The sequence below is a fragment of the Gasterosteus aculeatus genome, chromosome 10 (assembly GCF_964276395.1).
Source record: "Gasterosteus aculeatus chromosome 10, fGasAcu3.hap1.1, whole genome shotgun sequence".
NCBI classification, from domain to species: Eukaryota; Metazoa; Chordata; class Actinopteri; order Perciformes; family Gasterosteidae; genus Gasterosteus; species Gasterosteus aculeatus.
This window is the reverse complement of record NC_135697.1, coordinates 3,672,808-3,696,551: the sequence shown is the minus strand read 5'-3', so window position 1 is coordinate 3,696,551 and position 23,744 is coordinate 3,672,808. Positions and strand designations below refer to the sequence as shown.

Here is a 23,744-nt window from a genome sequence, read left to right as displayed (position 1 = left end):
AGGTTGATGCAGCTAAATAGGTGAGTATAGTGCATTGAAGGTGTTGATTGATGGTTGTCACAGTGCCAAGTCTCATGATTACTCGCCCCTCTCTGTTGATGCCACAATCTAATCTCTAAAGAATATAAGTGAAGAATGAAAATAAATAATTGACAATTCAGAAACTGAATCTAAATTATATTCAACCCAGAAATACTTTAAATTAACTTATTTTGAAAATGTTGCATTTTCAAGACCAAAACTAAAAACATTCAGGTTCGATTTTCTCCTTAAAATGATCCAAACTTTCGGCTCCATACAAGACTTGTTTGTTTGCAAGCGACCCCAAAACCTGTGTGTCGGCTGCTTTTTTCTTACTTGCATTCCTCAGCTAATGTTTAATGCAACAGGGGCCCGAAAGCGAATGCATTTTTAGATTTACATGAAACACTTTGTGACATGAAAAGGTAAGAAACCCCAAAATAAATCAGATGAACGATAAAGTTGTAATTTGGGGTTCATTCTTTACATTTTGTTTTGAAATTCTCCTGCAATCAAAAGTCCCTCACTGGAAACCAAATTAAGATACAAGCCAAAGTCAAACGTAACACTGTTAAATCAAGTATTTTTTATTTATTTCTCAAAACCTATGATGTATCTGATGGGTTTAAATGCATCATAACTATTCATTTAATTTCCTAGTAGACTAAAGTTGGTACTTATTACATACAATACAATGCGTAAAGCAAATATACAAACTAATATTGTGACTGTATAATACATATCTGTCAATCTTTGTTGTTTAATATGAGGATTTTATCTCTTGGCTTTCAATAAGTATTTTGATGAAACCATCCACGGTTTAGTATCTGAAATTGTATCATCTAACACTTTGTGAAATCATAATCCTCATTGTTGCTAAAGCATTCAAAAAATGAAGAACAAAAGACAAGATTTGCCCTCGAAACGTTAAATCCTGTAGTTTAAGGACCTTCCTGAACTGTCAGGAGAGAAACAGGATATCGGACAAGAGAATAGATTACAATAAGATTACAATAAAAAGGTTCCAGAAGCTATTGTCCGTCTTTTGAGTGCAGTGATAAAACACAATGGCCCTCTGGGATTGAACACAATGCTCTTTGTTGACTTCACCACCAAAACAAAAACACTTCCCCGTAAGTTTCCCTTTGTCTCGTCTGTCCCGTAAACGCGTCTTGGGTTTTCCTTATCGCATCGCCGAGTTCCTGAGGGGCGGTGACGACACGGGGCGGGGTTTCCGTGTGGTGGACGGGGTGACGTCACGAACCGGGGCTTTCCTGCACTACGTCAGAGAGAGAGCGAGAGAGAGAGAGAGAAGCTGCGGAGACGGGAGCAACGCACCGAGGAAGCGAGACGAGCCGACTTTGTCGTCGCATCGTCCCCCGGCCTCCCCCCGTCGACGAGGCGGTCCCGAGCGGGTAAGTGGCAGAGGACCAGCCGCCGGTCCGACGCGTCGTGGCTCTCGATGAGCGTCATGCGCGGTCCGCTCCGAGGGGAGCGTGGCCGTTTGCCGCCGTACAGCCTTCCGGTCATTATTCACGGGTGTGACGGCACGTTATCGGTATGTGTCAATCAGGCGGGCTGTCCTCGCGGCGAGGACCAACGCGTGCGAGGTTTCACGGGGGACCAGTGTCCCCGCAGCGGCTGCGTGTCGGGAAATAGTCCTAAACTCTAAAAACAAAATGTCTTCAGGTCAGTAGCCCGCACGGCCGTTGTCCAAGTCACCCAGGACGGGCTGAAGTTCTTCTCCCTTTCCAGCAAAGCTCCCCTTCTGCTCCGCCACTCCCTGGTCCCTAGTCCCTGGTCACTAGTCCCTGGTCACTAGTCCCTGGTCACTAGTCCCTGGTCACTAGTCCCTGGTCACTAGTCCCTGGTCACTAGTCTCAGGTCCCTGGTCACTAGTCCCTGGTCACTAGTCTAAAGTCCCTGGTCACTGGTCCCAGGTTACTAGTCCCTGTTCACTAGTCTCCGGTTACTAGTCCCAGGTTACTAGTCACTGGTCCCTTGTCCCTGGGCGGAGGACATGCTGCGTTTTCCTGTGAATAAAGGAAACCAATGCATTGAATTGTACATGTGAGGAGACGGGTGGAGCTCGGAGCAGAAGGATGCTCTGGTGACGGTGTAAACGGGAAATGTCCCGTCCTCCTCAAATGTATGGTTGCCTTGGTAACGAGACGTGTAACACAATGTAGGTTTTGCGTGGATACCCGGGTGGTGAGAACACTTACTCGATGGTAAATAACAAGTAATGGGCTTCTATCTGCAGTGTCTCTGTGGTCGCATCCATCAGGTGTGTTTCTAAGAGAACAAGCCGAGGAACAATGGCAAGTAGTCTTCGTTTATGTTTGTTGTCAGATGGAGGCTGAGAGTTGTGACCGATTGTAAATAAATGTTCTTTCGAGGTGTAACATCTTTCATGTAGCCTATTTCTGGGCCAATAATGAAGACATTTCAACATAGAAAAAAGGAATTGGAATAGAGGCATCAGTCATGTTTTACGTGCGTCTATGACGAGTCAAAATGTCTGCAGTCGTCCAATTACATTGTTAATTAAAAACATCATTGAAGAATCGTTAAGATGAGCAGCTCTGTAAACTAACCTGAGCCTGGATCTTAATCTTCCAGACAGGGTAGCTTAAAAGGGCTGGTTTTAAAATCCCAAACTGCTCATACGATCGTAGCCCAACAAAAGCGCCACACGTTAGTGAGTTAGAAGCGTCCCGAGCATTCCTCAAAGGACGTGAGGGGGAATGATCTGGGCCGACGTCGGCAGCAGGTCCTCCTCTCGTCTTGTTGTTTGACCGTCGCCTCGTCCAGAGAGAAGACGACCAGGGAACTACGCGCTCAGTTGTCAGACGCGCTGTGTGCGTGTTTCCGCGTATTGTTCTGCCTTTTCCTCCCTGAAACCTGAATCCACTGTTGCAGTTCAGCTCTGCTGCTGCTCCCTGTGTGTGTGTGTGTGTGTGTGTGTGTGTGTGTGTGTGTGTGTGTGTGTGTGTGTGTGTGTGTGTGTGTGTGTGTGTGTGTGTTAGGAGGTGTAGGCTCAGAGGTTTGCTTTAGCGACTGTAACTCCTCCAGGCCTCGCATTAAACATTGAACAGCTCAGCAGTGTGGCTCCTCTAATTATAGAAGCTCCCAGGCTGATTCCCTCCACCTTCATTTATAGATAGAAACACTAAACCGGTTTTAACTTTAAATTTGTAGTTGTTTCCACTTTTTCTGTCCTAACTGTAGATTGAATATATTTGGGGTTCATGTGACTGTCGCAATAACACAACTAATTTGATATCAATAACCTGCTCGGCCCTTTTGCAAACTGGCTGATTTTTCTTCTGTAAACCCACTAATCAATACGAGATTAGACACACATTAGGGTCATCAAAGTGACGATGTGCATATTGTCCAACTATGGATTTTGTTTCCTCGGAAAAACGGTGTGCAAACATTATTAGACAAATCTATCTTCTTACACACACACACACACACACACACTGTATTATTCAAATTTATCTGACATTTGCTGTAATCCATCATAGAGAAACAAAACTTTTATGGTGAGCCGCATTGCCAGATGTTAGCAGGGTTATACACATGCCCAGACACACACACACACACACACACACACTGGGTGCAGCTGTGATGTGAGTGCTGAGCTGGATTCCTGGGAAGTGCAGGATCGGGTGTCGGGTTCTTCTTGCCTGTAACTGACTCCATTATCGGTAACATCGCTCTCATCAACAACCCGCCCACTCATGCACACGCCAGAATCCAACCTCTCTGCTTCCGAAGCGACGATGCTTCCACGGCGTTTGCAATGTGGGAGGCCCTGCTGTTTGTGTGCGATGTATCGAGTATTAAACAATCAGTAACTCCAGCTCTCCTCCGGCTGTGTTCAGACGGTTGATTTTCTGAAGGAAATGGAAATGTGTTTCACCTGTCGCACAAAACAGTGTTAGGCTCTTGATTAATATCATCATTCAGTATTTTCTGATGGCAGATTCGATCTTGAGACTTATATTCAATGCAATTCAACCAGGCAGTCAGCTCATTGAGTAAAAACATGATGACACACCGGATATTTCCCAAAGACGCTCCTCTAGTTCTAAGGAAGTCTGGGGAATCATTGCTTCACTTCCCTCGTGTTTGGGTCAGCTCATCTTTGCTTAGCGAGTTTTCGGTGGATTTAAGTATTCTTTACAGTCTTTGTGCTAAGCTAAGCTCAACGCTGTCTGCTGGCTGTAGTTTCACTATTTTGTTTTTTATCCTAACAGATTATTTTTCTGCATTTGCTTTAATTCATCTGACAATCTCTCAGCATGTTGGTGATCAGCAGTTTGCGGTTGAAAGGGTAACTGGTTGCTTGATTTGGAGCCCACAGAAAAGAGAGAAACGGCTTGTGTTGTGTGTGTTGTAACAAACGGATTGTTATCACACAAAGGGTGGGGCAAAGGTCGGGTCTTTGGCCTAAATTCTGGGGTGGAATTATTCTTCTAATGAGAAAAGGAGAGGAATGGGGCTCATCAGGAGTTTTTTGATGACTACAGTTGGACTGTGTGTGTGTGTGTGTGTGTGTGTGTGTGATTTTGAAAGAGGACACAGCCTCTCATAGCGGTTAATCAAAAGTTCAGTCTCAGTTCGGTGGAAGGAGGCATCCAGGGTGTCATGGTAACCCGGTCAGCTGGTCCTTCTGCTTACTGCAAGTAGCTTTGAACCTGCGAGGACTAAATGTTCCTCTGAAGGGACTTTGCTTGACCTCTATGCTTTGCTGAGCAGGAACATTCGGCCTCGAGTAGCGATGACGTGCAGTCGGTGCTGGTGAACTGTGGTCCATTAAAGCCGTAAACAGAACAACTTCACAGTTGTGTTGGCTGAGTGCAGCTGAAGCAACTAAATCCCCATAACAACGCTGCTCACCGGCTCTCACTGCCTCTGTAGTCATGACTCATGGCTGAACAGTATCAACTCCACATGTCTTTTATTGTTAAATGGAAATAAAAGGCTTGCGTCTCTTGCTGGCGTCCTCCTCAGAGCTTTCATGTAACATTCTCAGCCTAATGTACCAAACTGTTCGGTTAGTGGCATAGACATTTACTGCAGAGGTCTGCCGTGTCTCTGTGGACCGGTTCTGTTTGTGTTAAAACAAAGCATCAGTCACTCAACATTGAGTGCAACAGCAACAACATCTATTTTGGCATATTTTCCTAGATGAGTATTTTTTTGTTTTGTGTGCTTTTGCTTGATGTAAATACTGCGACACATACAGGCCGGGCAGCACAGCAGTGAGAGGTCAGAGGTCGCCCATCCCAGGAATCAACCGAGACAATAAACACCAGCAGGGGAATTCTCCGGAACAGACCGTTAATAAATGAGTTGACATAACGGTGTGATTATGTGACTGTAGAAAAGCTGCAGTGCGTCACTGCAAGTGGAGGAAGTACCTTATCAGTACTGCACTAATGTACAACTTGTTCGTTACTTAAATCATTACACTACTACACCTCTACTTCACTTCTTTTTACTGTATTCTTCTGCTAGAGTGACACGTTCCTGTTGGATTCACATTTTGCCTTCAAAAAGAAGCATTGTTATACCAAAGGTTTATATTAAATGTTTTTTTTAATAAAAGGTTGGATGTAGCTCCACCTACAATATAAGACCGCTCCATATGTGTTAACATATAGTATATAATATATAGAGGATGTTGTATGTGTACAGACTGTAAAGCCCTCTGAGGCAAATTTGTAATTTGCGATTTTGAGCTTTACAAAATAAAACGAATTGAATTGAATATATCACTAACATGAATAATTTATATCATAGTCAACAAATGAAGAAGTGTGTGTGTGTGTGTGTGTGTGTGTGTTATGACCTCTGTCATTGGAGTGAACGGGGAATGCACTAACTTGTTGTCTAATAAACGTCTGATAATCCAGTTTCTGTCCGACTAATCGGAATTGATTGAAATGAATATTTGTTTGTGGATTTAGATAGTGATGCTGTACTGGGGGGCCGGCGTTATTATTATTTGGCCGCCCGTTATTGGTATAAGTGGGGGGCACAATAATAGAAACCTCAAGCTGCAGCAGCCTCCAGAAGGATCACAACTGTTATGACATTCATGAAGGAGGATCACAGGGCTTTGGCTTTAGCAAGGTGCACTTACTGAACTGTGACTGTGTGCGTGCGTGTGTGCGTGCATAGTGCTAGTTGCAGCATGTATGTCGGCCTTGCCCCGCCGCAGGGATGCACTCGCGTAGCGCTGAGGCGTAAATTCAACATGTCAAACTGAAAGCTGCTGAATACGGAACACCTGACGAGCGCTTCAGTGTTTATTACAGCCCCCAAATTCTAACATCGGATTGAACCAACAACTGACTTGTGATTTCTCTTCTCCTCGATGTGACCGGAGGATAGAATCACCGTGTTAGTTTGTCCTTAAGTTGTAATCGCCGGAGGACACATCGGTGATTCATCACAATCAACAGCTGTTAACGCCTCTCAGCGAATGGACGTGTTCTGGGCAAATTGGACATTTTGGTCTGCGGGTGGGACTACGGGAAAGGCCGGGAGTTCCTTCATTATTTTCTGTGCTGATGCATTAGTACAGAGCGGAGAGCCGGGGATGGAGTCATCGTTGATGGGTCTGAGAACTCGAGGGTTTTCACGGTGGTGAGGATCCACTGAAGAACCCCTCAATGACCACTATCCATTTCCCTTTAAAGAAACTAGATAATGCTGCTTGTAAAGCTACATGAAGAGCCAGGGCTCTTGTGTCAGCTGTGGCCATATTTATCTCTTCCTGCTGCCTCAACAGGAAGTAAACTCTGCTAAACTCACAAAATAACCCTAAAATAACAGCTGTAGAATACGGGCAGTGGAATAAAAATCAAAAGTTTGCCTCTGAATCGTAAAGTAAAAGTAAAAAAGTCACGGTAGTACAATACTTGTCACATGAGATTCCACCACGGTGATGAAACACCTCATAATACGGGGTGTTTCTTTCCTCAGAACTCTGGCCGCTGTTCGTGTTATTCTAACCTGGATTCCAGTTAATTACACAAACTGGAATGAAAAGAACCCGAGAACCAGATTGGAACTGTTTAATCTCAAAATTGTATCTTGCGTTCATGTTATCGGCAAACGATTCATCCACACACACACAGTCGCATTAATAAACTGGTTGAAAGTTTGTTTTTTGATCCGACTGATTAAATGCAAATCTGAAGAAGAAATTTTGTGTGTGTGCTGAACTGAGCAGCCGTGGAGTAGGAGGACAAGTGTGGAACAACGTGTGCGTGTGTGTGTGTGTGTGTGTGTGTGTGTGTGTGTGTGTGTGTGTGTGTGTGTGTGTGTGTGTGTGCGTGTGCGCGTTGAGCATGTTAATAACAAATCCGGTGCAGATTGTGAAGTTCTCAGGCTGCTCACTCAGGATCACAGCGCACACACACACACACACACACACCAGATTCCACTGAAACCACTTTCCATATCTCACGTAACGATGCTGGTCCTGTGCAGACGGGCTCTCTGTGGTTCAGGATTGCAGTTTGTATTCCTTGGCATGGTTAATGGTTTTGACCTCATTTGGGGTTCAAATTCAGGCGGTTCCACCCTTGATGCAGAGCACAGAGACCCATTCACACCAAGTCAGAGTTGTTTTTAGTTATTTAAAAAAATAAATATTAGGTAATACCACTAATATGATTTGATCTAAATGTTGTATAGTGTGATATTCATATTACATGCAGATGTTTTGACATACCTGGTGGATAATATCTGAATAACCACATTGCAAAGGGGTTAACAGCTGTTAATGGAGTCCTAGGATCGGGTATAGTTACAACCTGAGATCAGACTCTTTCTCCACAGTGATTGTTCAGCTAATCTGTTAATCACCTGAACACACACGGGTCACAATCTCCTCAATGGTCTGACATACAGGGTCCGCACTACAAACGCGCCTGTTTGTGTGTGTTCGGCCTTCAGCCACAACCCGATTTGTGCACAGCTCTGGGATTCTGCTTGAGCCTCCTGAGTGCTCTAGACTCACTTTATTATTGATCTGTTGTGTCAGGAATCGTCTGGCTGCTCCAAAAGCTTCTCTGAAGGTCTCGTTTCAACTCGGCGGTTCACTTCTCCTCCTTTCTTTCAACCCAAAATAAAGAACAAGAAAACCCAGCATTCAGAGAGGGGTCGTTACAGAGCAACACAATGAAAACCTCACGCACCGTGGTAACGCACAGCTGTTTAAGTGTGTCACACACTCCTTAGCAGAAGCTCACTCAGCCTGTAATTGTAGTGAGGACACTGGTTGTAATTATATGTGTGCGTGTGTGTACGTGTGTGCGTGTGTGTACGTGTGTGTGTGGGCGCAGCCTTATTATCACTTTTCACTAGGAGAGGTGTGGGTGTAAAAACAGTATATCTGGAATGTGTGTTTATGCAGGTTTGGATGTGTTTTTTTTCACGTAATAGTGTTTTTGTAGGCAAAGAATACAACCTGTACTTTTGTGTATATTTGCATGTGTATTCGTTTTTGCCAGTGTAAGTGCAGCTGTGCTCGTGTGTGTGTGTGTGTGTGTGTGTGTGTGTGTGTGTGTGTGTGTGTGTTCACTAGTGGCAGAGTCACAGAGCAGGTCGCTGTTTGCCTCACTCGTAGTGAGCGTCTCCGTGGCAACGGGACTAGCGGCGCAGTGTGAAGTGGAAGAAGAGCTTTGCGGCGCTCAGCGTGACACACAGACAGGGAGAGACGGCTCGGTCCCATCGATGATGTCACGTTTTTTATTTATTTGTTTTTCGTACAGCACAGGCTAGCAGGATCTGTGTGTGTATTTAATTAAATCAATTAGCACGGCTGGATTATCGGTTCGGGGTCACAAGGGTTAAGGATCGAGAGAGGTGTGTCGTACTGAGCAGGCTGCTAACTTCCTGCTCTCTTCTCCCTGACAGACGAGACCGGGGTTCGACAAGCAGAGAGGAAGACGAGCGGAGCAGCAGCCCTGAACGCCGCCGAGGAGAATTCAATCCACGCAGAGGATTCAGCGCTCGGACCGAACTCTGCCCCGCGGACGTGTCTGTTTTCCTCCTTTTCTTTTGTGACTCATTCATTGGATCGGACATTAATCTTTTTCTGCCGGAGATGTCAGACGTGCAGCTTTGTCTTCCTCATGAGGACTTCCACCGCAGAGTTTGAGTGAAACCTCTCATGAACACTTTCTCTTTCTGTTTCTGTTTTGCACGCCGTTGTCATCTCACGCTCTTTTCTTTTCCTGATATCATTCGGTTTCTTGTAACCGAGAGAGAAGGAGGTTACAGACTGTAAGTTTCTCTCTCATCTCATCTCATCTCATCAGGGGACAAGTGTGTCTTCGTCCCTCTGCGATACATTCCTGCGTATCTTCTGGGAAAATGGGATCAGAAAAGGACTCGGAGTCGCCTCACTCCTCCGTGAGCGGCGTCCCCAACCCTAAGTGCCGCGCGGCGGGCAAACGCCAGAGCCGCATCTCCTTCCACAGCCTCTTCCACAGCAAGCGGGGCTCCCGCAGCTCCAGGGGCCCCAAAGGAGGCGCCGCCACCCCTTTGTCCCTTCAGCACCAGCCGAATCCCACGCAACAGCAGCTGCTGCCTACTGCCTTGATCCCTGCGTCCACCGCGCATACGACCGCGACGACGGCGGCGACCACCATCGCCGCAGCCGCCGCCGCGGCTGAGACCCCCGCGACCCCCGAGGACACCTCCTCCAGCCCCCCGCCAAAGCCGCTCTCCTCCAGCCAGCTGTCCCTGGGCGGAGCCGCATCCTCCGGGGAGGCCGACTTGCTGGAGTGCCCCCTGTGCCTGGTGCGGCAGCCCGCAGAGCAGCTCCCCGAGCTGCTGGGCTGCGGCCACCGCTCCTGCCTCTGCTGCCTGCGGCAGTATCTCCGCATCGAGATCACCGAGAGCCGCGTGCAGCTCAGCTGCCCCGAGTGCGCCGAGAGACTGTCCCCGCGGCAGGTAGCGGACATCTTGGATGACGCGGCCCTGTTGGACAAGTACGAGGAGTTCCTGCTGCGGAGGTGCCTCGCCTCCGACCCAGACTGCCGATGGTGCCCTGCGCCAGACTGTGGGTAAGACACTGTCCACAGCGTCCCGCCCCCCCCCCCCCGCCGTCCTCTTCATCTGTGCTTATTTTCAGGAATCTGAGTGTGTGTTTGCCAGGCTGCGTGTTTATGTCTCTGATTCCTTTTCTGTAGAAGAACCACCGCAGGGGAGGTTCTGAGTAATTAGACAGATGTTTACACCTCTGTCTGTGGACAGGTTTTGACAAAGCGTTGCAACAATGCAAGATGGATCCCGTCCGAGCACGGGCGCCAGCGGGGGGGGGGGTAGGGAATGGAAGGGAATGGAAGGTTTTGAGCTTCGCGGCTAGAAGATGAAGCCTCGACGACCTTTGAAGTGGTCCGACATTGTTTTAAAAAATCTCTTATTCTAACAATCAGACAACACCAAACAATGTTTAAAGTTAAAATCAGGAAAGCATAACATTCTCATAGATTAACAAAACCATTGCCAGACAATCCCGTGTCAGCCAACCAACCGACTCTAGTACAGTGTGAACACATTATGGGAAAGAAAGAGAAATTCCAGTTATGTAGCTTATTTAGCTTCCTGTTTCTTGTAAACCATCACGTTATTTGATCAGGGAGGGAGAACACTGAAGGTAAATCCCCTTGTGTAACTAATAAAGAGCAATCGTTGTTGCAACACAAACTGATGCAAGAGAGACAGAGAGGAAAACGGCTTCTAGCATTCCACTATCGCTTAGATCTGGCCGCAGGAAGCAGTTTGGTATCTGAGAGCGTTTCGTTTCTCAAATTGTGGACAAACATTCAGATTAAAACGTATCCTGTTTTGGATAAAGATCTGTGTCCAGGTCCATTGAATCTTCGCTCACTCGTGGTTCGCTCGGTTCCTCTTTCTTTTAGTTCTCATTATTTGCCCCGATTTCAAATGAACCGTATTGCTTCAGAGTGCAGGAAGGAAGTGTGAACTGTAACTGGGTTGGAGGGCCTTGTGGCCGGAGGGGGGGCAGAGCCAGACGGGTCCGGAGGCTGAGCAGCTCTCGTTGTGGTACTGGAACAAATTGGAGGCGTTTGTTTCAGCATAGAAAGCAAGAGTGATTCACTGTGTGTGTGTGTGTGTGTGTGTGTGTGTGTGTGTGTGTGTGTGTGTGTGTGTGTGTGTGTGTGTGTGTGTGTGTGTGTTTGTGTGTGTGTGTGTGTGTGTGTGTGTGTGGATCGGCACGGGGGGTTTCTGCTGTGGTTTGTCCAGTGATACTGGTATTTCGGCAGGGGAAGACCGTTGTGTCTGTGTGTTGGATGTAAATGGGCCGTCATGACTGTGTGTTTCTGTCTGTTGTGGCGTCTCCATGGCGGCATAAAGGGGGGAGACGTTTTCTAACACGTGCAACGATCTGGATGCTGTTTGTGAGGTGCAACAAGAAACATTGCGAGTCGTTGAAATCAAAACGGGTAGTTGAGTCAGTTTAAAACGGTGGGGTTTCATCTTCTGGGGATCACAAAAGACAAACCATCAGACTTTTCAAATAAGAAGTAGCCAAGGTCTTTGGGATGGATACACTTGAATTCCAACGCAACAACATGCACCAGAAATGAGTATGAGGTACAGTGATCACTCTCTGGAGTCTGTTATCTGTCAGTTAAATTGGGTTTGGTCTCTGCTGGGACGGATCTGCTTCAGCTCCTTCAGAGTCACTGTGTTTCGTGGATGGCTGAGCGCAAGATCCAATTAAGCAAGAAGCGTTTCAACTCCAAGTCATTTTTATGAAAAGGCAACTACTCACTAACATGTTGATAGTCTATATGTGGAATTGATTGAGCCATAAGGAAACCTATTCCTTCCTACCTGTAGAGATGCAGAAAAACAGACACATTCTCTCAGTCTTAGATGTGAAGTCAACATTGTAACCAGAAAATGTTCACTCACTGGGATTAGTGACTCACTTTGTGAGTGTTTTAAACAAGTTTCTGTCTAAATCGGATAGATCACACCTTTAAAGAGCCTCTTTGGCTGAGCTTTTATTTTGTAGCTCATGTCGAGCAGAAGGAGACATTCCGGCCATTCCTCATGGAAAGAAAAGCATTTTAGGGCTGTTTTTTTAAAGGTGCTGATGGTAAAGATATGCGGGCGAGGGGTAGATATTAGTCCACAAAAACCAAGGTGTGTTTTTGCATGAGCTGTGTCATTGGAAGAGAGGTTGACTGTGGCGCTGATCCACATATTTACCATCCTGCGTGACGCCAGCAGTGACTCAGTAGCTAAATCAGTCCAAATTATTATTCACCTCAAACAGCCCTGGCAGGAGACACACACACACACACACACACATCTACCGTCTTCAGCCTGTCAGTCACTGGAAAGGTTGCTTCCACAGCAAGCGGGAACCCGGTGTGAATGTTTTCAGTCTAACTGTGACTGACTAGTCTTTAGCGTGCAGATCGGACCTAACGTGACTATTATGACTCATCATTGTAAACATCAGGTCTCAATCACAAACCAAAGTAACGCGTCTGACCCACTCGCCTCATGCGGCCTTAAAGGTCTCATGTGAATGAGAACAAAGAGCGCCGTCTCCTCTCTGGCTGTCAGTTGCCGTGGCAACCATCGGTGCAGCGTATAGAGGCGGCGTTGCCAGGGGTAACAGGAGTCGGGACTTAATTAGACAGATCAATACGTACTCACACAGGACACGCTGTGCGTGTGCGCGCGTGACATTGCTCCGCGTAATGTGTGGTTTTGATCTTGTGGTGAGGGTCCGGCTCACGCACGCTGCGCTCGTCCTGCCGTCACATGCACCCTGCTATTAGTGTGCCGTCTCGGCGTGTTGTAACGTTGCATTCGCAAGCTCAGCGGGGTTCCCAGGTGGAGCCTGGTGGAGCTGAGCACCAGCAGGTCTGTCTGTGCACGTTTCCTGTCAACGGGCAGCACATCAGCGCTCATTAAAAACGCCTCCTCGTTTCCCCTGACTCTGTCTCCTCGCATCTCGGCGCGTGATCTCACATGCCCCTCTTATCCCTCCTCTTGTTTTTATCTCTCTCCGTTTGTCTCCTCTCTTGTCCTGGAAATGTCAGGCCGAGTTCCTCTCGGCGCAGCGTCAAAACCCACCAATCGTGAGGCAGCTGTGACGTGGAATGTTCTTCCAGGGAAAACAGCTGCCGTGGCAACCTGTTTCTGTTCTGGTCCCGGGTTAGCCAGGCGGGGAGCACGCTTAAAGGCTCCATCGCTCTCTCTGCTTCCTCCAGTTGTTCTTCAGCTGTGCAAACTAAATTTCAACTGAGCCTTTAAAAAGCTGAATGTTCCTAATGCAGTGAAGAAGATGTCTTTTCTTCCACTGACCGAGTGAGAAAACATTTCTGATTAAGAAATGTACTTTTGGTGAGGGCAGCGTGTTCAGTTTGACACCAGATCAAACGTGTGACTTTCTTTCCCTTTGAGGAAGTCTGTCCAGTCATTTAAGCGTCGAGGCCTTTGAAGCGTGCTGAAAGCCGGGTGCACGGTTTGTGTCATCACCACAGGAGGCACGTCCAGGCTCAGACGGGCGCTGAGGCGTTTCTCCGGAGGAATGCCACATCTCGTCTCGTTTTCTCCCGGCAAAGAGACCCGCCGTCTCCGTCGACGTGCGTTTGTTTATTTGCCCGTCACGCCGTCCCAAGAGCTGGTAATTGGCGGCATGTTGGGGCCGGCGTGTTGGCGGCAGGCCAGAGCGATTTAGAAGTTTGTCGCGTCGTCACTAAGACACAACTGGAAGGCTTGACTAACGGGCGGCGAGCTGCCATCGGGTCGCTTCTCTCTCCGGGTGGAAAAGGGCGAGGCGATGTATGTATGTATGTATGGCTTTTGGTGCCACTCCTCCAGCGTGTTTTCTCCCACTTAGCTGCGTGACAATAATGGATTACTGGCCTCCTTTGTGATTTCCTCAGTGATTGACAGCCTATAACTGCCTCGCTCCCTCTCTGTAATTGTCATTACGGTAGTAAAACGCCCCCTTTGTGTGATGCATTCAGCATTATTTGCTCAGAACTGTGCCGACTTCACCCAACAGCAGAGCGGTTTCTCCGGTCGAGCTGAAATGAATGTATTCTTCATGAAATGAACGTCCACAGAAAAAGCTTAATTAGTTGTGGGTCTGAGTGTTTGAAATAAATAAAAATGAACATAAGCCATATCAGGCTGATTCATTGCTCTCTTGGATAAAAAGAGAAAGCCGTCCATAAGATGCCTCTGGATGCTCATGTTCTGTTCCCCCTTCACAACGTGTTCCATCAATGCAAGTTAAAGCCCGACACTAATGACCTGCTGGTCACTGTCTCGTCTCTTAGCAACACTCTGTAAGTCCTCCTCTGATGGATTTACTGCTCCGCTCTGTCTTCTCTCTCAGTATTGAACCTTGTGAAATCCATATAGATTGACCTCATGCCGCCTCGCCCCCCCTCACACTGTTGTTACTAATTGAAAAACACTAAGCCCGACCCCCCGGGGGAAGATTTTGGGCTTCATCACGACTAAAAACAGGAATAATCACTGTAAAAATGTCTTTTTATTTTTAAAAAGGTTTCTTGTATCAGTCTATACTCTGACAGAGCAAGTGTGCTTTAGCTGTAAGTGTTGTTCCACTGGTTGGTCATCTATCCTCAACTAGCCGGCGCTGAAATCATTTTATTTTGGTGTGAAACGTAGCTGTTCTAAATATAAATAGATAGATAGATATCTAGATATGGCGTTCATACATTTTTGTTTTTTTAGATATAGATGTCTGGCTGACTGCAACATATTGAGCCGATGGCATCTGTTGATTCACAGTGGGATCAGGATTCATGTAAAAGTATTTTAGGATTCATTACGCTGCTGCTCGTTGAAGCTTTAATTACATTACAGGATTTTCGATCATGGCCTCAAATCCCTTCCTCCCTTCTTCAGTTCTCACTTCATTGAAACGCCCCTCACGCTTTGTGCGTCTCGTCCTCTCAGGTTTGCCGTCATCGCTTCGGGCTGCGCCAGCTGTCCCCGGCTGGTGTGTCGCCGAGAGGGATGCGGCGCCGAGTTCTGCTACCACTGCAAGCAGGCCTGGCATCCCAACCAGACCTGCGACTCGGCCCGCCAGCAGAGGGCCCAGTCGCTGCACACCCACAGCAACCACTCCCCCAGCTACATACAGGAGCAGGGGCCCGGTGAGTACGCGCCTCCTGGACCACACACACACATTCAATGCTCGACATTTGGTAGATCGATAGTTAGTAGGGGTGTAACGATTCATTTTAACTTCAATTCGATTCGAATCGCGATTCATGGTTGCCGATTCGATACAGTGACTTGAAATCGATTCAGTATCTTTACTGGACAGTGCAGGTAAAGTTTCTGAGATCCCTGTTGTTTCTTGTAAGGAAATCAGGTTTAAAGTAATTATGGATATTATAAACAAGCAAACAACAATTAATGGCAAATGTATTAGTGCCATTTTCAATGTAAACATTACACAATAATTACACAATGTTTGGATCAATCCACAGAACCCCGGATATTGAACCACATTGTCGGGTCGCACGTCTTTACAGATAAACTTGGCAATTGTTGCTGTGATGTTGAGTTTGGTGCTGGCGAGGCCTGAGGCGTCTGCAGAGCTGCAGTTACCTGCTGCTGCTGCAGCGGTGACGCTGCTAGAGGTCCTGACTGTCGGCGTTGTTTAATCCCACGGCGCCGTAGTAGACGGCCGGAAAGATCCGTCGTGTTTCCGTGGTTTTTATTTGGCTTCTACATATTCTACAAACAGCGAGCGACTTATTTAGAACACCTCCGTGTTTGCAAAAGCCCAAATGTTTCCACCGGATCGATAAGTTGGTTTGTAAATGTCTCGCTCGCAGTCGTCTCCTCCACGCGGTGTTTTGTTGTTGTTCCGAGTTTCGCGCGGCTGCCGCTGCGTCCTGATGACGTCACAGACAGGCAGACTGAATCCAGTAACGTGTCTAAAGTGCTAAAAACAAACAAACAAACAAACACACATCCATGCCGTTTTTGTACTTAAATCCAATGTGCAGTTTCCAAGTATCGATACAATCGATTATGTACCATTTCAATCGATTTGTAATCGATATGTGTCGTCCGGAATGCCGATTTGCGGAGCACAGATCGATTCAGTTGGATCGCAGGAATATAAATCGATAAATCAATTAATCGATTCAGTGGATGAATCGTTACACCCCTAATATATATATAAATATATTTACCATCACCAGCGCATGTGTGTGCAAACGTCCTTTATTTGTGAGGCCGTGTGCGTGTCTTTAATTCCCTTTTGATTAAATATCTATTAAGTAAGCCCCTCCCAGCTGTCCTCTGTCCGTCTTCTGTCTCTTTCTCCTCCTTAATTCACCCCAACCAGCCTGCCAATTATAAAACGATTGACAACAATCCAGAGGATTAAAACTGCCTCATAACACAATCCAGGCCGCTCCCTCTTTGTCTGAGCAGCAGGTGTGAAGTAAGACAACGACTCTTCACACCTGCTGAGACACAGAGACGGAGGGAGAACGAAAGAAACGGGAAGGTTGGAGATAACGGGAGGAAACTGGGAGCAGAATAAGGGAAGGCAAGGGAGTGTTTCTGTGGAATGCAAAAGACACAAACAATAGCATCCACACGCACACGCACACACTGGCATTCTCAGGAAAAATGGGGCCATTTTGGACCAAAAATGCAGACAGCGTTCCAAGCATCAAACACAGATTACATGGACGTTTTCTTGGCTTTCTTTTAAAATGCATTAGAGGACAAACTGATGCATTTGTCTGATCCAATATTCTGATGGGGTTTGATTTGTTGCCAAAAGACGAAGATAAGATCTAATTAGATGTGACCGTTGTGGAGTTTGCTCTTTCTTACAGCTAAAATCAGAATCTTATGCTATGCTTACTTGTTTGACCTTTTCTACTTTTTATATTATATAATATATGATACATCTACATTTGTATTTGAGTGTTAGTGGTTCAGTACTTTTAACTAGATACAAACATAAATATTGATCTGCTAGAAAGAGATATGCCTGTAACAACCTTTTTAACTACATGCCAAAAGAGGAAATCCATGAAACCAATGCCACTTAGTGCTAAACTTTGCTACAAAATCTTCAGCCGACGACATCAAGCCGTGCCCTCGCTGCGGTGCCTACATCATCAAGATGAACGACGGGAGCTGCAATCACATGACCTGCGCCGTCTGCGGCTGTGAGTTCTGCTGGCTGTGCATGAAGGAGATCTCCGACCTGCACTACCTCAGGTACTGCAACCTCTCTTTTCACGCTTTGCACCGGCTCGAGGTTTTTAGATTTCCCTGACGTCTCTCTCTCTTTGTCTCCCCCTCTGCTCCCGGCCGACAGCCCATCTGGCTGCACGTTCTGGGGGAAGAAGCCTTGGAGCAGGAAGAAGAAGATTTTGTGGCAGCTGGGCACCTTGATCGGAGCTCCAGTCGGCATCACCCTCATCGCCGGCATCGCCGTTCCCGCCATGGTCATCGGCATCCCCGTTTACGTCGGCCGTAAGGTAGGAAACACGCTCGGAGGGGGAAGCTTCAGCTGCTGGAGCAGTAGGAAACACTGCTTTTAATATTTAACAGGACATTTATTTATATATATATAAATCTGCGCTTGCTGCTGCTCCTTACTGTTAACTTCCACACGTCCAAAACAAATCAACCAACAATAAAAGAATTCACGCTTAGAAACACCTTTGTTTTTTTTGTTTGTGGTCGGTTGTGGTATCGTCTGCTGCAGGAACCAGAAGTGGTAAAACAGCGTTTGGGCAACACACAAATAGTTTTAACAACCCTCATCTGGTGATTATTCGGAAATTCTGACGTTGTGGAGGAAAAACCTTTTTCTAAGTTGCAGTGAGCTCGGTTCCTTTTTTACACAATTGAAAAACGGTTACAATTTAAGCAACAAACCACACTTGACCTAAAAAAACAGACTTCAGTGCTTTGAAATCAGCACCCACACCTGATCGTGTAGGAAACAGACTTTTGCTCAAGTAAGAGTCTTAAATGATCTAAACCTCTCTAGCTTACTGTTCACACATTTTGCCACAGCAAAATGACAGCAATGTCAAGTTCCCAAAAGTTCTCACTCTGTGAAATTACCGCTATGAGGACCGACTTCTTCTCACGTGAATATAATTGGGCTGATTTGATCATCAAGTCTCAAATTTTTGGTATAACCTTATTTGTGAAATTCTAAAAGTATTTAAGGAACCCAGTACGAAGAAATATTCAAATTTAGAGAAAGCAAAAAAAAACACATTTATGCAGCATGCTAAAAACGTGTCCGTTTTTGCCTCAAACTGCATGCAGCTACCATGGACAGTTTCTCCCTCACCAAAATGTAGCCCAGCCCAGCATAAATGGTATGAATTGATTTGTACAGAATGATCAGGAACAAAACAAGCCCATCTCTTCCAACACGGCCCACATGCTGAGGAGCTCTGTCTGTCTCACTGAATCTGATATCTTATGTTTCATTCATCTTCCTCCCTGTGCCGTGCCGCAGATCCACGCCCACTACGAGCTGAAGAAGGCGTCTCGTCACCGGAGGAACCTGGCCATCACCGGAGGCGTGGCCCTGTCCATCATCACCGCCCCCGTCATCGCCGCTGTCAGCGTTGGTGAGACACGAATTCCGCTTCTACACCACGAGCGGCTGAACCCGGTCCACACGGGAAACGTTTCGCAGACCCAATCCAACAGGTGTGATCCTGCTCGTGTCCCTTCCCAGGTATCGGTGTGCCCATCATGCTGGCCTACGTGTACGGCGTGGTGCCCATCTCTCTGTGTCGGGGAGGAGGCTGTGGTGTCAGCAGAGGGAAGGGACGAGGTGTACGCATTGACTTCGATGAAGACAACGGTCCCATCACAGGTGAGGACGCTGAATACTTCTTATGTTTAAAGAGAAGCAAAGCGGCAGGATACCGTTCACCAGATCTAATTGTTAATAATCTTCTCCGCGGGGCTCTGCAGTGGCGGATGCGTGGCGAGCCCTCAAGTCCCCGAGCCTCGGCGAGAGCAGTCTGGACGGGGCGCTCAGCGGTCTGAGCACCACCTCCCCCAGCGAGGGGCTCTCCGGGGCCCCGGGGACTCTGGGCGACGCGCACCACTTTAACACATTGGCAGGTGGCACCTTAGGAGCACGCAGCAGCAAGTACAGCAGGTGAGAAAGACAAGCATGAGTAGTTCAATAGAAATAAGTAGTAGTATATATGTACATTTTGGAGAGAAAAACACAGGACATACGTCCAAAATGTCATTCATCTTTAAACTTAAAGGGTGCCTATCATGCTAATTTTCATGTTAAATTTTATATATATATATATTATTATTATTATATTATAATATAATTGATTTAATTTAATATATTTAATTACACACTTTAACATTAAAAACAAGCAATATTTCCCTAATTCTGTCCATCTGATTATATCTGCATTCATCCTGTATGAAATGCTGTTATTCCATTTCATTTAGTGGATTTGTAATTGTTTTCATGATAAGCACTGTATAATTATTCACGCTGCTCTTTCTCCCAACACACAACGTTCCTCTGACTATATTAAATTGTAGTTTCTTGATAAAACAGACACAACTCAATGGCCTTTGTTGTAGCTGTTGAGGAGCTTTTACTCGGATCACTTGATCTTCCTCCACAGTTGGAGAGGCGCAGCTGTCATTGACCTTTCCACACAATGACTAATAATAATACTGAAAGTTACTTCTTGGCATCCAAGACAATAGTCGACCAAATAATTGTTTTTTTATTCTTTTTAATTTGTCAACTTCAGTTTACAACACAAGCTCAATTTGAACTACATGTCTTGACCCGTCGAGTCCAGTTAAAGTGTCCAGACATCATCATCATCTCAAGACATCCTGCTGATTAAGATAGAAACAAACTACTGTACAGAACACAAGCTTCATTTTCAGATTTAAATATTCCAGTGCCAGTGTATAGTGTTTGGGTTCCTATTTATTAACAGTGTTTGCTGTCCTCCAGGCTGGAGGGGCAGGCAGGGGAGCTGGCTAAAGACTCTGCCCAGAGGGAGACGGGCAGCCTGGGAGCAGGCAGCGACTGTGCCAGCACCCGAGGAATGGCCGGATCCATCCTCTCGTCCTACACGCTGCCCGACAGGTGACACACTCCTCCTCTTCCTCTGTGGATCTCTCTCCGTATTCATCCATTCGTTTTGATGTTGATGTGATGCAGCGGATTCCTTATAGGAAACTATTTCCTCCTGTTGTTGTTAAATCACTTTTTTTGAAAGCAAGTTTATTGCTTTATTTCTGTCCTTGCCTTTGTCGTTGTGGTGGGGATGAGGATGTTTCGAAGGGTACTTATGGTTCAACCAACCGTTTTTACAAAATTCTTTTGCAAACAGAACCCTATATTTCAACGCATCAATGCCATTAGAAAGTAAAATCTCTGTGTTTTCAACTATGCTTACAAGAATACAGGAATTCTCTTTCACCTCCTAATATTTATGGGAAACAAATTTCAAAGTTAAACTACATTTGAATATGTTTCCAGAAGTTCTCCCTCGTCCTTTCTTCTCCCTAACCATGTTTACAATGTGTCTCTGCAGGGAGTGCACCAACCTGGAGATCCAGGTGGACATTGAGACTAAACCCAGCCACTTCTGCCTGACCAGCGAAGAGGACCTGACCCCGCCTCCGTGCGCCGCTGCCATGGCAACGGCTGCGGGAGTGGAGGAGCCCCAGGACTGCAGCTCCCGGCGGGGCGGGGCTCTGTCCGGGTCGGCGCTGGAACTGTCGCCGGGCGTGTCCATCAGGGACGGGCTCAGAGACGTCACCCTGGCTCAGCCGGAGAGCATCCGCAGCGACCTGGAGATGTCGGACACCCAGTCGGACGACATCGCCGAGCTGACGTCGGACGACTGTGACTCGCCTCGCCCGAAGAGCTGCCACCTGGCGGCTGGCCAGCGGCCCCCGTCCTGCCGAGCCCTGAGCGCCTCGGACGGCCTCCTCTGTCCCGCCGACAGTAACGTCATCCTCTACGTCTGAGCTCTCTGCAGCTGCCAGGGCCGCGCACAAAAAGACGTTTCATCTGAGCTCTTTGATTCCTTGCAGTTATTTTCCCTTCTTCATTTCTCGTTTGCTGCTTTAGCGACTCACAGACGGCGTCTTAAACACGGACGGGGTTTGTTCACTTCTGTCCGTCCGTCTTATCTATCTGCCTGTCAAGCTCCTCGCTGAGTCAGGGTTCTACCTCTGAGACTTGTAAGATGATGATTTATGTTTACTCCTCGGTGCAGAACGCCTTGGCTACTTGAGCAAAAGAAAAGAAAGGAAAAAAAAGGTACAAATTTTACACAAGATATATAACGCGATTCGGAAATTAGGTGAAAAGTCCCCGGACAAAGAGGAGCGAACGTTTGCCTGTGACGGGACGTTACTAACGGTGTGTGAATGAATGTGACCTTTGTACTCTTCTATTGTGGCTTCACTTTCTTCTCCCCCACTATTTACATTGAGACGACCTGGAAGTTGTGTTATTTGCTGGAGTATTTGTGTCTGCGTGAGCTATGCCTTGTTAAAAAGGGGCGGTGAGCTTCTGTAACAATGGTACAGGTTTACTTTATGACAAAGCTACACTTGAATCTCACTTTCCCTGCACAAAGGAGGAGTTTCGATTTACAGAAATATGACTGAGCTGTGACAACGATGAGACGAGGCCAGAATGCGTCACGTTGAAATGCTCTGTTTTATCAAGCAGTGAGTAATAATATCATATATTCCAAAGATAAACTGTAATAATATCATTCATGAAAAAAAGGAACCAGTCATAATCCAACGTATAATGGGAAGAAGCACCAAATCCATTTTAAATCAATTGGCTTGAAAAATAATAAATATGGAAATAAGTAATCAGTCGATTACTCATAGTCATTTAATTCTTTCAGTCACAACCAAGTAATTTGTAAAAAGCTGGATCTGCCTTGTGAACAGCTGTCTCAACTCTACCTGGCTCTGTGTGTGTGTGTTTGTGTGTGTGTGTGTGTGCGTGTGTGCGCGTACATAATTGTCACCCGTGTGTGTCCTGACCGGACCGCTGTCTGACAGTCGGCTGCCTTATAGACACTCACTGACCAACACAACACACAACAACAGGACCAGTCCGGCTTACTTGAACGCTGTGCGTGTGTGTGTGTGTGTGTGTGTGTGTTTGTGTGTGTAAATGAACTAACGGACTCCTGATGAATGTATTTGTTTTTTTGAGCACTTGAGCACTTTATCTGGAATTTTTTTTGCTGTTTGTTATCTTTTACTACAAGTGACTTCAGTTGCAAACAAAAGTCTGTGGTACAACCAAAATAAGTCACCTACCCGAGGGCCTTTATGGTGGATGTAACTAGAGGAGAGTTTGCCTCTAAAGGTTTTGATATTGCCACAAATCCTTCCTTCGTTACCTTAAAGCGTCCGCGTGTTTGCATTGGGGCTGTAGATTGCAACCGACTGAAACGTGTCCCCGCTCACTGGGCCCATCAAGAGCCAGTGTTTAGTTTGTCTGTTCTGGGCTACCGTAGAAACATGGCCGACTTTGAGAAGAGGATCCGCAACTTTTATATTGATAGTCTTATTCAAAGTTACCACCAACACAACCACTCTTATTCTCAAATGATTGTACATGACTGGGAACCATTTCTGCCAGTAACCCCCCCCCCCAAAAAGATACATACTGGCCCTTTAAACATAATGAGCATCCCAGTGTTTTTATTTATGATCCAAGGAATGTTTGTATCTTTTTCTAAGGTTCATCATCCTTTTGGAGCCAAAAACTTCAAATATTAATGCAGATAAACTCTCCTAATCCTACCCACCATCTTTCTTCACTTTATCACCTCTATGCTTCAGTTTAAACCGGTTTCCACCAGGTTTCTTTCATCTGCAGGGGAATCGACTCGGGAACCTTCTTCACGTCGAGCTGCTCCTGTAGTGTTTTGTTTGGTCTGAACTATCGTTTCAGCCTGTGGGAAGAAAAAAAACACAAATGTAAGCGGACGGAAACAACTTCCTGATGAGTGTTAATGGAAACGTCCCATTCAGTACACAGGCGGTCCCGTACTTATAAGAGGTTTTTGAGTATAGGGAGAGCAATATGTAAGTGTTATGGTATTGTTTGTGTATTTCCTGTCACTGTTGAAGCCCTGTCCTGTGTAAGGGTCGTACATGCAGGACTGTGAAAGACAACTTGTGTACCTTTTAGGGAAATAAATAAACACAATCTGATATTGCACCAAAGTACCGAGTGGTTGTCAGTTGTTGTGACATTTTTATTAACTGCATAGTAACAAAATGATTTATGAGAGTTTAGTCTTTGCTCAACCGGAGAAGTAATATAGTGAAGATTATTCCAGATAAATCTTGCAATGTGTAATTTTCAATAACTATTTTTCAGCTATCTTTATTTCAAAATATAAAATATGTCTTAAAAAAATAATATATATATGAATATATATATATATTATAATCGTACAGTACAGTACATTGACCAATAGTGCAGACTCAACTACACAACAACATATTTATATATATATATATATATATAAAATTATTAAACTATAGGTTTTAATGTCTTCATCACATATATTACCGTTGGCAAAACTAGAGCCAATGTT

At 46.0% G+C, this 23,744-nt stretch overlaps 1 protein-coding gene across 2 annotated transcripts; it reads left to right on the top strand.

Annotated features, from left to right (window-relative positions):
- Positions 1-1,246: 1,246 nt before the first annotated feature.
- On the top strand, positions 1,247-23,367 carry rnf19b (ring finger protein 19B). 2 transcript variants are annotated; one of them, XM_040188213.2, is made up of 10 exons: positions 1,247-1,436; positions 8,968-10,121; positions 15,043-15,242; positions 17,199-17,343; positions 17,444-17,606; positions 18,608-18,722; positions 18,833-18,973; positions 19,075-19,264; positions 20,105-20,239; positions 20,691-23,367. In XM_040188213.2, exons 2-10 carry the CDS (start codon positions 9,427-9,429, stop codon positions 21,127-21,129), a joined length of 2,223 nt encoding a protein of 740 aa, XP_040044147.2. In that variant the 5' UTR covers positions 1,247-1,436; positions 8,968-9,426; the 3' UTR covers positions 21,130-23,367. The 2 variants fall into 2 exon arrangements, with proteins under 2 accessions (XP_040044147.2, XP_077936878.1); XM_078080752.1 differs by lacking the exon at positions 1,247-1,436 and adding an exon at positions 8,670-8,816.
- The last annotated feature ends 377 nt before the right edge of the window (positions 23,368-23,744 follow it).